The 17,247-nt window shown below is 40.0% G+C and overlaps 1 protein-coding gene across 2 annotated transcripts in view; it reads right to left on the reverse strand.

Annotated features, from left to right (window-relative positions):
- Nucleotides 1–17,247, reverse strand: part of CAP2 (cyclase associated actin cytoskeleton regulatory protein 2) — a 136,098-nt gene that overhangs the window by 98,959 nt on the left and 19,892 nt on the right. For both annotated transcript variants that reach the window (XM_055405864.2, XM_055405863.2), the window contains exons 2-3: nt 13,978–14,099; nt 9,818–9,918 (exon numbers count right to left, since the gene is read on the reverse strand). In XM_055405864.2, coding sequence (XP_055261839.2) covers nt 9,818–9,918; nt 13,978–14,098 — 222 coding nt within the window. In that variant the 5' untranslated portion in view covers nt 14,099. The remainder of the gene's footprint in view (nt 1–9,817; nt 9,919–13,977; nt 14,100–17,247) is intronic.

Here is a 17,247-nt window from a genome sequence, read left to right on the forward strand (position 1 = left end):
ACCCAATCCAAACAGAAAAATCAAACAAAATCCAGAATTATCCTTTTTCTAATTCTGATCTTCAGTTTAAAATACTTACAGTAAGGCTCACAAAAATACACTGTCACAGAAAGAGCTCATGGGATTTCTATTGGACTACAAGTCAATATATTGATGGATTTTCCTGTTACTTATGAATTCCCACCTAGCTTTCTTTTTTGTTGTTGTTTTTAAAAAATTAATTTATTTATTCTAATTGGAGGCTAATTACTTTACAATATTATGGTGGCCTTTGCCATGCTGATGCTGCTGTTAAGTCATGTCAGTCGTGTCCAGCTCTGTGCGACCCCATAGACAGCAGCCCACTAGGCTCCCATCCCTGGGATTCTCCAGGCAAGAACACTGGAGTGGGTTGCCATTTCCTTCTCCAATGTATGAAAGTGAAAAGTGAAAGCGAAGTCACTCAGTCGTGTCCGACTCTTCACCACCCCATGGACTGTAGCCTACCAGGCTGCTCCGTCCATGGGATTCTCCAGGCAAGAGCACTGGAGTGGGTTGCCATTGCCTTCTCCAGCTTTTGCCATACATTGACACGAATCAGCCATGAATGTACATGTGTCTCAACATCCTCAACCCCCCACCAACTCCCTCTCCACCCCATCCCTCTGGGTTGTCTCAGCGCACCAGTTTTGCGTATCCTGCTTCATGCATCGAACTTGCACTGGTCATCGATTTTACATATGGTAGTATACATGTTTCAGTGCTATTCTCTCATATTGTCCCATCCTCGCCTTCTCCCACATAGTCCAAAAGTCTCTTCTTTACGTCTGTGTCTCTTCTGCTGTCTTGCATAGGGTCGTCGTTACAGTCTTTCTAAACTCCATAGCTTTCTCAAACTGCCTTAGAGCTCCAGTCATTCAGTGGCTCATTTTCCTCAACTATAAAAGAGGAATGAGAATAAAGAGAATGAAGAGAATAAAGAGAATGAAGAGGGTACTAGATACATTGTCAGGGCTACGATAAAACCAGGGCTTGTGTTGCACGTGTGTATGCATTCATGATAAAAATCTATAGAATCTATGTTTCTCTTGCTAATTCAGGACATACAAGCTGGCCTTGATTTTCTTTTAACTCCTCATCTACAATACTGCTTAATCCAAATTGTCAGCCATAGCACATCCACGCGTCCACTGGTTCAGTAATTTGATTCTCTTATACATTCGGTTTCACTCATTCATTTGGCAAACATTCATTAACCACTTACTATGGATAAGTGCTGGATACTAAGAAGACAAGAGGAGAACAGCAAACTTCTGGAACCTTGAACTAGTCCCCAACACTCAACAGGGGGACCTGAAGGGATAAATCATACCATCTTTTCTGTATGTTGAGCTCTTTTAACCAAAGCCACTGAAAGTCAACTATCAGCATTCCAAGTACCTTACCATTTAAAATATTTATTTTGCAAAGTGTTTTCTGAAAAGGAAAGCATTTCTATGCAAACACATACACAGAGTGATAAATTATTAATTCACTGAATACCCTGTTTTTTTTTTAACAGCACTAAAACATCTTATATATTAAAAAGAATTGGTTTGTAATATGTTATGAAAGTGTAAACTGCCATGTTTCAAAACTTACAATTTTCAACCATATTCTAAATACAACTGGAAAGGGAAAAATATACTACAGGTTAAAAAGCATATTTTGTAGTTGCCTTACGCACACTAAGGAATCTGCAAACACACACACGATGGTTAGAGTGACTCAGGTCAGAGTGCCCATCTATTTGATCAAGGCTGTTTTTTCTTATATGTAGCTAATACAGTATTATAAGGAATTCTTAGGTGAATAGTAGATACACATGTGTGGAGGGGCGTGTCTCTGTGTGTGTCTGTGTGTGTGGTGTGCTTCGTGGGTATGGCTGCTAGAATCGCAATAATAAGATAATCTAAATGAGATCAGGTCATTACTTTTAGACAAAGTATTAATTTTCAGATGCTGAAGCAGCCTCCAGGCAAACAATGAAATTATCCTGAAGTCTAGATAGAAAACAACAGCAAATGTTTGCATTATTGGCATAGTTTTAGGAAGAAGGAAAGACAGGGGGAAAAAAGAAAAAGGCAAGAGAAAGGGAAAGGACCTCTATTGTGCAGTACTAGGTAACACGATTAAATTCTCACATGGGAAACAATTTTCTGAAAGGCATTTAGTTTTGTTTTTTTTTTTTAACTTTTTATTCTATATTGGAGTACAGCTGCTTGACAATGTTGTGATGGTTTCAGGTGTGCAACAGAGCAACTCAGCCAAACATATACATGTCTCCATTCTCTCCCAAACTCCCCTCCCATCCAGGCTGCCATATGACATTGAGCAGAGTTCCCTGTGCTATACAATAGGACCTTGCTGCCCATCCATTTTAAATATAGCAATGTGCACACAGAAGTCTGAGTACATTCTGAACACATCTCCGCATATTCTGGTTCTGCCATTTTGCTTACAGCAGTGATCGCAGACCAGAAGAGAATAATCAGGGCTGGTGTTCCACAGGTTTCCTTTAAGAAGCAGAAAGAAAAGCACTGGTCTCGTCTTAACCTGAGAGATTCATGGAACCCAACTCATTGTCTCAGCAAAATATTCCGGAGACATTTGTTTTTGGTGGAGTAAACAGGGAGATTCTGGCGATTAGTGATGCTTGGTGTCTCTTCAAGAGCTGCTGAGATTCCAAGTCCAGTTCCTGACAAAGAGCCTTCCCTAGGCTTAAAATGTGCTATGAAACTAGGATGTTCGAGGGCAGAGATGGGGATTAGATGTTCTAAAAGCAAACATCCTTAAGTTAAAAGCAAAGTATGTGTTCAGTGCTGAGAGTCAAAATTCTCCACCTTCTTGGAAAGAAATCATAACAGAGATGGATTGATCTGTGATCTTTCTGAATTCTGCCGATTTGGTGTCAACAGCACAGTGAGTGGTGGCCAGGCTGAGAGCAGGCTGGCTTTGTGACTGGGGAGAAGCAGAGACCCATGAGGGACACAGTTCATCTGTCCTAAGGTCACTGTTCTGCTGCCTGGGGAGACACATGAAGACATGCGTTATGGTGACGCTCACTGGAACTGCTCTCCTCACCTGCTGCTCCCGAGTCCGCCCTTTTCTTGACCTATTGTGGAAATCTGATAGGGGGAACGGTGCCAGCCGTTGAGCGCAGAGGACAAGAAGAGGTGGCAGATACATGCCACTGCATCTTACTAGCGACTCAGTGGCCTGCAAAGGCAGTGAGAGACTGCTGACCCGGGGGGTCTAAGCCCGGCATCTCCCAAACCACAGATGCAGATGCTGCAGACCAGATTCCTCCTCTGCCGTGGGGTCACGGCTCTGTATGCAACACGGCACCTATATCGCCAGCCTCTCTAGGTTGCCATTGCTTTCTTTGAAGGAAGGAAGAGAAAAAGACAGGTAGAGAGGAAGAAAAGAAGGAAGAGAAGGGAGAGAGGGAGGGATGGGGAGAGAGAGGGAGGCAGAAAGACAAAGAGAAATGAGGATGTATGTTGGAATGGATGATTTCCAAGGCATTCTCTTCTCTAATAATTCTATCGTAACTGGCTGAGACTATAAGACAAAAGATCCCTGATATAAAGCCTGTTTGAAACCTAGATGCAGAATTCTTTGTACAAGTAATTTCTTTTTTTGGGGGGGGTCTCTGCCATCTGGAGAATGTGACAGATGTCACATGATCCTTTGACCCTGAGATTGCCAAGGTATATTGATGTTTAATTATAATAAAAATAAATGTTCAGATTAAAACCATTAGCAAGAAACTAGTCAATGGGAGGACCAACTTGACTGAAGGCAAGCGGGAGATGAGAAGGATGGATGTGTGTGGAATGGGCTGCTTCACTGCTGTTACTGTTCAGTTGCTCCGTCGTGTCTGACTCTTGGTGACCCCACCGATTGCAGCCTGCCAGGCTCCTCTGTCCTCCACTATCTCTCGGAGCTAGCACAAACTCATGTCCATTGAGTCAGTGATGCCATCCAACCATCGCATCCTCTGTCACCCCCTTCTCCTCCTGCCCTTAATCTTTCCCAGGGTCTTTTCCAAAGAGTGGGCTCTTTACATCAGGGAGGCAAAATATTGGGAACTTCAGCATCAGTCCTTCCAATGAATATTCAAGGTTGATTTCCTTTAGGATTGAGTGATTTGATCTCCTTGTGAGAAAATCCAAAGGACTCTCAAGGAGTCTTCACCAGCACCACAATTCAAAGGCGCTGAGCCTTCTTTATGGTCCAACTCTCAATCCAACATGACTACTGGAGAAACCATAGCTTTGGTTTTTCACTAAACAGAACTTTGTTGGCAAAGTGATGTCTCTGCTTTTTAATACACTGTCTAGGTTTGTCACAGCTTTTCTTCCAAGGAGCAAGTGTCTTTTAATTTCACAGCTGCAGTCACCATCCGCAGTGATTTTGGAGCCCAAGAAAAGAAAGTTGGTCACTGTTTCCATTGTTTCCCCATCTACTTGCCATGAAGCAATGGGACCAGATGCCATGATCTTAGTTTTCTGAATGTTGAGTTTTAAGCCAACTTTTTCACTCTTCTCTTTCACCTTCATCAAGAGGCTCTGTAGTTCCTCTTAACTTCCTGCCATAAGAGTGGTCAGTCAGTCAGTCAGTTCAGTCGCTCAGTCGTGTCCGATTCTCCGCGACCCCATGAATCACAGCACGCCAGGCCTCCCTGTCCATCACCAACTCCCGGAGTACACTCAAACTCATGTCCACAGAGTCGGTGATGCCATCCAGCCATCTCATTCTCCGTCTTCCCCTTCTCCTCCCGCCCCCAACCTTTCCCAGCATCAGAGTCTTTTCCAGTGAGTCAACTCGTCGCATGAGGTGGCCAAAGTATTGCAGTTTCAGCTTTAGCATCAGTCCCTCCAATGAACATCCAGGATTGATCTCCTTTAGAATGGACTGGTTGGATCTCCTTGCAGTATAAGGGACTCTCAAGAGTCTTCTCCAACACCACAGTTCAAAAGCATCGATTCTTCGGCGATCAGCTTTCGTGGTATCATCTGCATATCTGAGGTTGTTGATATTTCTCCCATCAATCTTGATTCCAGCTTGTGATTCATCCTGCCTGGCATTTCACCTCATGTATTCTGCATATAAATAATTCTCCAGGCCAGAATACTGGAGTGGGCAGCCGTTCCCTTCTCCAGGGGATATTCCCAACCCAGGGATCGAACCCAGGTCTCCCACAATCCAGGCAGATTCTTTACCAGTTGAGTCACCAGGGAAGCCCAAGAATACTGGAGTGGGTAGCCTATCCTTTTGCCAGCAGATCTTCCAACCAAGGAATCAAAACAAGGTTTCCTTCACTGCAGGCAGATTCCTTACCAGCTGAGCTACCAGGGAAGCCCTTAAGTTAAATAAGCAGGGTGACAATATATAGCCTTAACATACTCCTTTCCCAATTTGGAACCAGTCTACTGTTCCATGTCAGGTTCTAACTGTTGCTTCTTAACCTGCATACAGGTTTCTCAGGAGGCACCAAACTTGTGCTTCTGATTGTTTTTTGGTGGGGGCAGGAGGGTTTCTACATAGACCCAGATTATAAAGCACCAAAAATGCAAATGGTTGTTCTTTTTGAGTACAAACTACCCATAAAGGTTTTCTAAAATTGAAGAAATAATATGGATACAATTAGTAAAATAAATACATAGCCGTTTTTACGTTATTTATTCTAGGGATAGGTCCATGTCAAGGAAGAAGTAAGAACCAGTAAGACCAAGAAGGACAGACTCACGGACGCTCCAAGGTCCTTTCATTTGTATTTTTTTTTTTTAATTTATTTGGCCACACCAGGTCTTAGCTGTGGCATGCAGGACCTTTAGTTGTGGCATGTGGGATCTAATTCCCTGACTGGGTATGGAACCTGGGCTCCTACATTCAGAGCATGGAGTCTTCTCAGCCCCTGGACTGCCAGGGAAGTCCTTCAAGGTCTTTTTAAATGAAGGAGTCTGATTTTTTTCTATATTTTCATCAAGCAGGATGATATGTTATCTTGAGTGTTCTGTGTATCCTTTTTCTGACATGTTTCCTTCTGCTTGTTTTGCTTGAGATTCTTTCCCTGGCATGGCTCAAGATTTTTTTTTCTTTATATTGGTGATGAAGCTGTCCTATCTCAAGCTCTTCATTTGGCAACTGAGTAACTCCCTCATGCTTTCACACTGAGACAACGGGTGAGTCACTCAAATGGGCTCTGAGAGCCCTTGGAAGTGATGTGGTCCAGTCTCATTACTGAGAAGGGTAAGGACTAGCTCAAGGTCATGCTATAAAAAGTAAGAGCCAGCTTTGAAATCCAAATACAAACAAGAGATCATCCTTAACTTACACATCATTTGGACATGTTACCTAACCAGCAAGGCATAAAATGAACAAGACATTCTGTAGATGATTTAAGTAAGTAACAATTTCTAGGCACATCTACAAGAGTAAACACGGCCCATTAAAAGTAGAGCTATAATAACTGTCTAAATAGGTCCATCCTTTAAAAAGTCCAGGAACTCAAAGGTATAATATTGTTTAATACCATTTAATCTTACCATGTGTAGTATATTATACTTTTTTGTTGAATTTTATTGCCCTTTTGTTCAGGGTCTCTCATTTTTATTGAACAATTAATAAAATAATATTTCTTTTGTATCCATCTTAATCATGATAAGAAATAAATGTTCCAGACCTTTACAAAATCTCCAAAAAGGGCTTGAGTTAGGAAGAGCTATATGATTTGCAGTTGTTTCATGATGGTCAAATCATTTAGAAACAGACTCAAGATTAGTTCCATATAGCATGAATAACAACAGGACAGCTTTGTTTAAAAAAAAAAAACAACCACATTCATCCATTTAAGGATAAATGATTGTTGATCACGGGCTTACAATTCTGTAGGCCCAGTTTCTGGGGGATCCTTTTGTTTGACATTGGGACTATATTTACCCTAAACATCTATTATAAAATTGTGCATTGTTTGTTTATCTCTTAAAAAGGATGCAAGCTGTGTCAGTGTTCCCGGGTTGAAGGGTAATTTAAATAAGCCCTTCAGTTGCATACAAGGCGGCTTTAAAGATCTAATCTTTTTTAAACCTGCTATGTTCTTCGGTTCAACAGAGCTTCCTAATTGTGGCTGTTAGTTCCCTTTTTTTGTGGTCTGTTCTGTCAATAGACTATTGAGTGTTCAGTAAATTAAGCCCAACCAGCAGCCAACACATCAAGACAGACGTTAAATCATAGCTCGGCTGCCCTTTTTCATTGTTAGTGTCTGTGAAATAGCTTTTACACACAGGGACAGGAGTTAACACGATGCACATTTGTGTCATTCTCAAATTTCCATACTGTACAATCAGGTATGTGGGGTTTTTTTCCCTAAGCAACAGGTGTGTTCTTGGAACAAAGTTCAACCCCCACTTCTGGCTTATGGGAGAGGCAGCAGCTGCAAGCTTAATGTCAGTGACACATGGTTCTATAAGAGAGAAAAAATAAACTGCTTGTTCAACGTATTAAAGTCATGGGCAGATGGACAAAAGCGGCCTGCGCTTTTCTTTGTGTTATAGAACCCGAGTCTACATTTTCAGATGTCAAGTGTTGTTCTTCCTTTCTTTCCTTTCTTCTTGCCCCACCTTCCTTCCTTGTTAAAAAACTAATTAGTGACAACCACAAATTTCTTTAAGCATTATCTATTCATTATTGAGAATATTCCTTCCTTTGAATCATGCTGTTCTCAGGCTGATGAGCAGGGAGAAGAAAAAACTTCATATAAATCAAGCTACACTTTATTGATAACTCACTTCGTTCTACAAAGAATTTAAAGGAACTGTTTACTATGCAGCTTGAAGAGAATTACTTAGTATGCAAACCCTACAATTCTTAAAATGCAAAGTTAAATATACGTATTTACAGGCTTCATTATTCCCCAGTAAAAGAACACTACATAGAATTTTGTGACATTACTAATAAGAATTATAATGTACTGTGTACCTCAGAAGTACACATTGTATATAATATAATGTTAATATTAATGGTAACAGTACTAATTATAATAATTATTATAATAGTTTTCAAGAGAGTAACCTGTTCTTCAATTATTTAAGAATCTCTTTTAGTGTCTTGGGGCTGATACTCCATTTTATATGTTAGATTTCATGTATGATCATGAGTCAACATATCAGAAGCTCAGCCACCATGTTACTGCAGACCAGGTTTCTATAAACATAGACATCAAGCTCAAGAACAAACCAGAGAAATTCTAGAGTTCTGTGATACATCTCAAGTAGGTCTTACTACACAGACTTTTCTAGAACTCCTGCATATCAGAGCTTTCTTTCTTTTGCCAGTGAGGATTTCAACAGGAATATTTAATAAAAAGGTCCATGAGACTGATCTTCATTTTTCTTAGATGTGATAAGCAAATACATTGCAAATGTGATGAGATAAACGCCTATTTAATTACAATTCTGGAACCAAGGGTATAATCTGAGTTGCCAGATCCCCTGGAAGACGGGTGTTGAGTGTTGCGTATAATGTCTAATTGAAGAAGGAGCAAAAAGAGTGTTTTTTTCCTTAAACCGCAAACCACAACTTTATTCAAGAATCAGATTTTCTGTGAGTCTATACTGAAAATGGTTTTGCCGGGATGCTCTCTTGCTGAGAAATCTATAAGCAGATAGATTTTGAATTCAATCCTCTGCAAGAAACAAAGGCAACTGCATAAAAAGAACCTGAATAAAATTTTTTTTCTTTTAGGTTATTAATTGGTTTGGCTTTTACTTTCATGAAAAGTAAAAATTTCCTCAGGGAAAATGCTAAAGATTTTTAAAATGTATAGAAAGTGTCTAAACTGGAAGGCTGGCCTAAATAGCATTAAAAGTCTCTACTAATCCAGAGATCATCAAATTCTACAACTCTGCTTTTCCTCAGGCTGCAGTTTAAAAAAAAATTGTGGTAAAATATACATAATGCAAAATGTATCACATTAACCATTTCTAAAGTATACAGTTCAGTAGAGTTAAGTATATTCATATTGTTATGCATCAGACTGCCAGAATTTCTTCTGGAGTTTAGTCTGCATCACAGAAGTAAAACAACACCCATTAAACAAGTTCCTGTTTTTATCCTTCCCTCCAGCCCCTGGCGACCACCATTCTACTTTTTATTTCTATGAGCATGCTTACTCTAAATACCTCATATAAATGAAATCGTAAGGACCTTTTTTTCTTTTTCCGGCCATGTCATGTGGCTTGTGGGATTGTAGTTCCCCAACCAGTCAAAGTGCCAGTTCCTAACCACTGGACTGCCAGGGAATTCCCCAACACAGTATCTTTTTGTGACAGGCTTCTTTTACTTAGCATAACATCCTCAAGGTTCATCCATGTTTTCAATGTGTGAGAATTTCCTCTTTTATGAAAGAATAATATTCCATCGTAAGCACAGACCACATTTTGTTTATCCATTCATCTGTCAACAGAAACTTGGGTTGCTTCCACATGTTGTCTACTGTGAATAATGCTGCTACGACAGGGGTATACAAAATTCTCTTTGAGATACTGTTTTCAATTCTTTGGGGTCTATATCCAGAAGTAAAATGGCTGGATCATATGATAATTCTGTTTTTAATGTTCTGCAGGACTGCCATATTCTTTTCCATATGGGTTGCACCTTTTACATTCCCACCAGCAGCACATATGGGTCTCAATCCCTCCATCCTTCGCCAGCACTGGTTATGACCATTATTTTAAAAATATTTTAATAGCAGTCAATCTTTCCACAGAGTACAGCAGAGGAAAGGACTCACATGGGTCTCCACGTCACCAGCCAGGATCCTACTCTTCTTTAAAAACTCGGCCACCATGCTGTTCATCAGCTTGTCGAAGGCCTCCACAGAGGGTGCCACACCTTTAGAAAAGAACACTGTGTTATTCCCTGGTAATTTAGTGAAAGCCAGAACTGCTTTGCCGTAAGTAATAGGGCAGTCACATGTCATTCACATCATTTTCTTTCTATTCACTAATTCATTCATTCACCCAATCAGTACTTATTAAACACTTCCCAGTGGCTCAAGAAAGCAGTGTTTTCCTAATTTTTTTGTTTTCCTATATTTTTGTCTTTCTGAATAAGTACTTTCTTTTTAAAAAATCTTTTAATTGGAGTATAATTGCTTTACAATGCTGTGTTGGTTTCTGCTGTACAATGAAGTAAATCAGCTATATATACACCCTCTTGAGTCTCCCTCCCACCCACCCAATCTCACCCTTCCAGGTCATCACAGAGCTGAGCTCTCTGTAATATACAACACGTTCCCACCAGCTAATTATTTTACACGTGGTAGTGTATATACATCAATCCCAGTCCCCCAGTTTGCCCCACCCTCTCCTCCCTGGCTCCTGGAGCCACATGTTCGTTCTCTACATCTGCGTCTCTATTCCTGCCCTGGAAACAGGTTCATCTGTACCCTCCTTCTAGATTTCATGCATATGCATTAATACACGATACTCGTTTTTCCCTTTCTGACATACTTCGTTGAGTAGGTACTTTCACCTACATACTTTCCTTTGATTCTCCCCCAAACCCATGAGGTAGGGAGCACTGCCACACGTTGACTGATGAGCAAATGAAGATGCAAACAGAGCATATGACTTGTTAAGAGCTGCTGCTTAGTCACTGCAGTCGTGTCCGACTCTGTGCGACCCCATAATCGGCAGCCCACCAGGCTCCCCCGTCCCTGGGATTTTCCAGGCAAGAGTACTGGAGTGGGGTGCCACTGCCTTCTCCTATACACCAAGTAAGTGGCAGATCCAAAAACTGATCACACCTTCTGAATCCAAAGCCAGTGTACTTACTTCTACACTGACCTATCCAAGTTCTATAATGACCTTGCAAATAGTTACCAAGATTATTCAGGACAATTAAAAGGTAACAATGAACTCTGGGCAAAGTAGGAAGACAGTTGAATTCACGCATTTATTTACTTCCTCCTTCACTTCCCAGGGGAAGAGCGACATTGAGGGTGGGTGTGAAAATGACTGGTGCGCTAATCCACAGTGAATTCTGATCTGCTAAATTACTCTAAAGCGGAAGTGGCAATGGCCCAACCTGGGGTGTTCTGTATTTGTTTCCCTGACTTTTCATTACAAAAACTTTTGTCTAAGTCCCTGACTGCATCTCTAATATTGAGAAAAATACTGACAAATTCAGCAGCACAGCCTATTAAGATTCAAAGTCAAACTTAGGAGTCCCATTCTTAAACTGGACAGAAATATCCAAGCTCAAAGATGCACAGGATAAACTTCCTTCCTTTTCCCTGGTTCCCAGTTGCCCTTTCCACAGAACCAGAGCATGATGGAAACAGTTGTTCACAGTTCTCTGCACCTACTTCTAAGTCTCACCTCTAGGCAGGGTATTGAAGCTGAGTTATCCTAAGTTTAAAATGCAGTATGTACCAACTTCTATAACATAAAAGAGGTGCAAACCCAAAGATTCCTTATGGATTCATTTGGAAACAGATAAACCTGTTTGTTGCCATAGAAGAGGTCTGAGGGGTCTCTGCCTAGTGTTTAAAGTGGGAAAAGGTTTTAAAATGTGATGGAGGCCTCTACACAGCAGAAGGAACATTGATAAAAGGGAATATTTTTCAATTTCCTTTCATCACTCAGCTCTGCTCACACCTCCTCCGGGCAGCCTCTAATGACCTGTCTTTCTCCCCAGTCTGCATCCTTTGAGCATCTCTTAATCAAAGCATTTGAGGCCCAGAATAGTAATGCATCGAGACCAAAGATTTTGGAAGATTTAGGACTGTGTATAATTCATCTTAGATTCCCCTGCATCTACCACAGTACTTGTCAATTGGCAGGCATGAAAATATTTCTTCAAGAATTGAGCCTAACTTACCTGACTGTCGAAGTGAGCAAAAAACACATCATAAAACACAACGTAACACCAGTCTCATAGGGCAGTTCTTTGATCTGTGCATACTATGGATCTGTAATGAACTGGTTCCTTCTACAAGTTTCTTTTTAAATTAAAAAAATTAACTTCAGTTATAACATTATTGTAATGATGGTGTTTACATTTGAAGGTGTAAATGAAGGTGAGAAGATTGTCCTTAAGGATTTGTTAAAAATAAAATTAGAAAATTACCAAAGCTGACTAATTTGGAAGAAGTAGAAGTGATGTTGTTAGGATAAGAAAAGATTTTAAGGGTGGACATCATTCAGACCTTTTACTAATTATTCTACTAACCAAGTACCTGTCTTCATTTCATACTATCAATAGGATAGTAAACTGTTGGCTAAGTTGTTTTAAGAGAACTTTAATAACTGGTTTGGAATGATTTGTTATACTAGAAACTGTGTTTAAATATTTAAGTAATTTAAGTATATGCCTTCCAAATTTGCTTAGCTCCTTAATTTTCCCAGGAAATTCTTTTTCTATGAAGAAAGTGCAAAGAGCAGTCTAGTACCTCTTTGTGTATGTGAGGTTTGAATTATTGGGGTTTCTTTTTTCCTTAACTCAGCAACACTACACAGCCTCCTGGGAGATGGCGTTTATTTTATGTATTCACAGGCTTTATATTTGTGGGCAGCAATCTCAGAAACGTCTTTTGATCACCTGATGCCAAAGGCATAAGAAAACAAAGTTACTGAAGAGAACATGAAAATATTTCCTTACAAATAAAAAGTCTATTGAATCTCATATACCAACTGTATAGTTAACAAAAAGAAGCTTAAAATGAAATCATAGATGTGTCTCATTTGATGCGGAAAAAACTTACAGGCCCCTGGCAGCCTTCCCTTAAACAACATCCCCTTTCAATTCATTCAAAGCATTTTAATTTTCATTATGTTTGAGGGGTAGGGAGGGGGGAAAAAACCCAGCCTGTGCATTTGTGTTCACACAGTAATTTCTGTCCCAGGGCATGTAATGCAAGGCACAGCTCCAAATACGACTGAAATTCTAGAAGCACCAATGTAGATCTTGCCCAGATCTACAGCTTTTTTTTGAAGCCCCCTCTTCCCCAAGGCTTTTCTCAAGCTCCAAAAGACTGACAAAATTCAAAATGGGTCAGATAAGGAAGAAATGGGTGTGAGACAAAAATAGAGTTGCCAGATTAAATACAGATTGTCCATTTATATTTGAATTTCAAATAAACACTGCAATAAATTTTTAGGGGAAGTATGTATCATGCAGTATATCCCATGCAGTATTCAGAACACACTTCTACCAAAAAAAGGTAGTTTGTCTGAAATGCAAAGTTAACTGGGTATCTTGTATTCTTATTTGCTAAATCTGCAACCTTAGACTAAAAGAAGTTGGAAATATTACTGTAGATAACAGAGTTGGCCATGCATAGTATCTTTTTAAAGAAGTAGTTAACTTTTTATGTTTGATCACATAATTTTTTAACTCTTTTTAAAAATGTGTGGCATTAGCATATAATTTTGAAAACATATTTGGTGAAGAATGGTAAACGTAAAGCAATGTGATGTGATCATGCTACCTTGAAATAATATTTGGTTTCACATCAGATTCTCTTCCTTCAGAACTGCAGTTCGTACACTTAATGACTTGTTCTCTTTGAAATTAAAATGTACAGAATGATAATTTCTTCCAATTTACAGTCTAATCGAGAACATTAGCTTCTTTTTGATAGACTTAGATAATATATTTAGTCATGTGGAAGAGCAGTATAACACTAAAATGAAAGAATGATGACATTCAGGTCATGGATTGTGCTGTTAACAGGCACAGGCAGAGGTAGTATTTGTGGACTGTGGATTGAGACTTTCTTTTTCTCTTTTTTGGGGATCGCTTGCATCTGGTTAATGTCATGGTCACATAGAAAGGAAGAAGTGGAGGAGTTAAAGATCATAGAAATGTTTCCTGAGAACTGAAAATGATGGGAACAAAGTTAAGAGACCCACAAAGAGACCAGTAAAGACAAGTGAGTAGTCCTACCTCCGTTGACACCGTTAATTTCCCCGCAGTCCCCAGGAGGCCTGCGTGACCCTGTAGACAACAACTCCAGTCGGTCGACAGCCCGCTCCAGTCTTTCCATGAGCTCCTGCATTTCTGCCATCCTAGGAAAATGCCGGCACAAATGGAGGCCATGTGAGCATCAGGGAGGGTTAGCAAGCTGACACCATTAAACTTAACAGCAGCGAGAAGGAAAATAAAAATTATTCGGAACGGCTATGGCTTTAATTACCTAGAGAGTATTTTTATATGTCAGGGAAATAGGTGAAATTCAAAAAAACATAAAACTTACAGCAGAATGAAAACTAATCATATTGAGCTCATTTTATTTTCTACTCAATTCAGGGATGTTTGTAAGAATCATATTGCAATACACAAATATTCACTCTCTTTATACCACTGTCATGTGTCTCCATGGATGTTTCTTTATTCTATGATAAATTGATGTATAACATTTACTTAAAAGCCTGTGAACCATTGCACTTGAAAATATGTGCGTTATTTTCAAATATCTTTTGATATTGATTTCTAACATAATTCCATAGTGATAAGAGACTCTGCTTCAGACCATGAAAATTTTGTGCCTTGTTTTATGTCCCTGGATATGTTCCAGTGTCTCCTAGTTTATAGTCTATGGGAACTTGAATAGAATTTATATCCTACTATTGTGTGAAAATTGTATAAATCTTAATTATGTTGCATTGGTTCACAGTGATTTTCAGGTCTGCTATATCCGTCTACTTTTCTGTATATTCATTCTGTTAATTTTTGAGAGTTTGATATTCAAACTCCAACTAAAAATCTCAATTTATCTACTTAAAAATAATTGTAATATATAGGAACTATATGTAACTGTGTTCTGTATTTTCCAAGTCTCCTGTAAACGTGCTATCATACTTTCATAATTTAAAAAATAAGGAAGAGAAAAAAAATCCCATGAACATATATCTCATACTTAACACTACCAACGTTCCTGCTAAATGGTGTCAGCATGTTTTATCTATTTCCAATAATTCTGTTAAAGTATAATACTACAGGGGACACTAAACCCAGTGATAACCCTTGCTTACTCAATTATCTTAAACCAAAGAGCCCAGCACAGAAGAAGTATGCGTTTATCAAACTGTATCATTTGGCAACAGATGCCATTCCCTCCAAGAGCTGTCCTCTACTTATTATCACTGGTTTCAGTGTTTTTGTAGATGAATTGTTTTAAATTATTATTTTTCTAATAGTGTAGGTTTTAGTTTAAAATAATAAGAATGAGAGAACATCCCTGGTGGTCCAGTGATTCGGAGTCTGCCTGCCAATGCCGGGGACACAGGTTCAATGTTTGTTCCAGAAGGATTCCACATACCATGGGGCAACTAAGTCTGTGTGCTCCAGCTAGAAAAAGCCCATGCACAGCAACGAAGACCCAGCAGAGCCAAAAATAACAATAAAAAATACATGAATAAATAAATAAAATAATAAAAATGGTTATTTCCATTTTCCACTGGTTATTTTTAGAAAAAAATTTAGATTTTGTTGGGGTTGTTTTTGGACACACGGATCTTTAGCTACCCAGCACTCTTTGGCTGGGATACATTGGTTTCGAAGCTAAGGGACTGAGAATAAAAGTGGGCTGGGTATCTACCCTTCCTGCTCCCAAACAGATCTTCGATAGCTACACTTAGTGTACGAGCCTGTGCATACTCGGTCGCTCAGCTGTGTCTCGGTCTTTGCGACCCCAAGGACTGTAGCCCGTCCAGGCTCCTCTGTCTATGGAACTTCCCAGGCAAGAATACTGGAGTGGGTAGCCATTCCTTCTCCAGGGGATCTTTCTGACCCAGAAATCCAATCTGGGTCTCCTACATTGGCAGGCAGATTCTTTCCCACTGAACCACCAGGAGGCCCACACAGGATATACTTTAAAATTACTGGCCCTTGAATGTAACATTATTAAAGCCACCTCTGACAAACCCAATCTAATTTGGCCAGGTCCATCAGATTCAGGTATATGTACCAGAACTGACCGTAGCAACCTATGACCGCTTTGGGCAAAATCAGGCTGCTGCCCCAGACAGAGAAGACGTGTCTCATCTCAATCAGTGTCTGGCACTTTTTCTTTTTAAGTCTTTATTGAGTCTGTTACAATATTACTTCTGTTTCATGTTTTGGTTTTTTGGCCATGAGGCATGTGGGATCCTAGCTTCCGGAGATCAAACCCACACCCCCTGCATTGGAAGGCAAAGTCTTAATCACTGGACTACCAGGGAAGTCCCACTTCTACTCTTATGAACTCTCCAATTATCATTCTGAGCCAAAGAGGACTAACATACTCCTATACCAGAGACAACACTTCCCAGAGTGTGGAGAAATTTTATTGCTCTAAGATGTGTAAATATTTTCCACTGCTTCTGGGAACCAGGTAAGGTGTTTCTTTTTTGTATTTTGTTTTCCATTAGTTCTGAGCATAAGCATAATAATGGCATGCCAGTGCCATTTTTTAACAGCGAGGTTATACGCATCAGAACAAGTGGATGGCTCTGTAATTCTGTGTCCCAAATGTCAGATGGTCACCAGATACGGACGGGGGAGTTCACTGTCTATTTTGAAAAGTCATCTCCTCTGAAACTGCCAGCAGCTACTCTTTCAAAATATGGGGCAGTGTTCTGTGTGCAGCTGAAATCAGCATCTAATCCCAAGGGGATTCAAAATTAGAAGTTTCTCATCTATTCTCTTCTTCAACGTCAGAGCTTTTGCTTCCATCGCATTTGAAAAAAAAAAAAAAAGAGGAGGAAGAAGAAATTTATTTGAGCTCTTTACGTAATTTAACAAGGGAACTGGGTATCCTGTAGATGGGTGAAGGCCAACTGAGAAATGATAAAAGCCCCTGGATCTTTTAATAGTTGCCCATCTGTTCACAGTTATCTATGTTCCCTGTTACTCAACGTGCCAAATGTTACCACCATGGACCTAGCCCGTGATACAAAAACAATGTGTTTGCTTTGTTAGCAAGGTCTCTCTGCCCCCCAATGGAGAAGCACCAACCACCCCCAGCTGCTCCCAGAGCTGTTCGGGAAGGCCTGGGACATTTCACACATAGGACTGCCGTCCCTGATGGTGGCTTAATCAGCCTCCCTGACAAGATTCAATCTCACACTATCTCACAGCGCTCCATATGTTGAAAGACAACAGGAGTGAACCCATAAACTGCAGGGCCGGGCAGATTGGTGTGGAATGCAGTCTAAAAGCGAATCAGATGTCACT

The sequence above is a fragment of the Moschus berezovskii genome, chromosome 23, assembly GCF_049115385.1.
Source record: "Moschus berezovskii isolate FMDL1 chromosome 23, NW_MosBer_1.0, whole genome shotgun sequence".
Classification (NCBI taxonomy): Eukaryota; Metazoa; Chordata; class Mammalia; order Artiodactyla; family Moschidae; genus Moschus; species Moschus berezovskii.